Source organism: Eurypyga helias, unplaced genomic scaffold (genome assembly GCF_000690775.1).
Source record: "Eurypyga helias isolate BGI_N326 unplaced genomic scaffold, ASM69077v1 scaffold20279, whole genome shotgun sequence".
NCBI lineage: Eukaryota > Metazoa > Chordata > Aves > Eurypygiformes > Eurypygidae > Eurypyga > Eurypyga helias.
Window position 1 is genome coordinate 2,602 of NW_010274183.1, and position 997 is coordinate 3,598.

The 997-nt window shown below is 58.0% G+C and overlaps 1 protein-coding gene across 1 annotated transcript in view; it reads right to left on the reverse strand.

Moving 5' to 3' along the window:
• Nucleotides 1-997, reverse strand: part of RPL10A (ribosomal protein L10a) — a 2,626-nt gene that overhangs the window by 1,150 nt on the left and 479 nt on the right. The window contains exon 3 of the mRNA XM_010159744.1: nt 88-260. Coding sequence (XP_010158046.1) covers nt 88-260 — 173 coding nt within the window. The remainder of the gene's footprint in view (nt 1-87; nt 261-997) is intronic.

Consider the following 997-nt stretch of genomic DNA (forward strand, 5'->3'; position numbering starts at 1 on the left):
ACTCGAGGGACACCTACAGCCCAGCCCCAGTGACCACCCGCCACCAAGAACCCTCACAGCTTTGGAGCGGAAAAGCCCCCTTTTTACCTTCTTCATCTGAAATTTGATGGTGGATTTGACCTCGTCAACTTTGGCCACCAGGTTCTCGTTGTGCGTGAGGAGGGAAGGGAATTTGCCGGCTTTGTTCAGACCCGGACCCAGGATGCGAGGGATCTGCTTGATCAAGGACTCAGAAGCCAGGAAGGCGTCATACTTCTTAGCTGGGGGGAGAGAAGCAACGGAGCTGAGGACGGATTCCGAGCTCCTCCGAGCTTGGAACCAACTGCCCAGCCGAGGCCGCGCCGCTCTGGTTCCCTCATATGCGCATTCCCGCGTTCCCAGGGCCCTGACAAGCTGAACTGACCCAGCTTTTATTAATATTAACTAGGAATCGCTCCTGACGCACCAGCCGAGCCCCGAGCCCGCTCCGCATCCCGACTGCGGTCCCACGCTCCTACTGCCGAGCAGCTCGTCCCCCCGAGGCGTCTGTCCAGGCCCAGGCGCCCGACGCCGCAGGCTGCGCGCGCAACCAGGAGGCTCCCTCTGCGGCCTGGGCCTGGACGGGCAGATGACACACCTCAGGGAGCCTCAGCCAGCAGCCGTGCGATCCCATCATCTCCTAATTGGCTCCAAAGCTAATCACGGACTGAGAGGGGAGTTCTTGCCTGCCTACGGTGCGTATCGAGACGACTCTGACTTCACATGGAGGGAAGGATTTTACCCAAGTAAAAATAAGCCACTTTCATTCTATTTAAGTACTGCAGGACTACACTTTCGCCTCCAGCTTTCCTCAGCTCTTGCTGCTCTCCAGCTCCCCGACCACAGCAAGAAGAGCAGCTAAGGGTGAAACTTCCAAGGGACAGGAACCATTTCCCTGTATCCCTTCCTTCCAGAGGAGAGCAGTCAGCCTGACTCCCGGAGGGCTGACCTGTCCCTTTTACACCACTTTCTTGGCTCT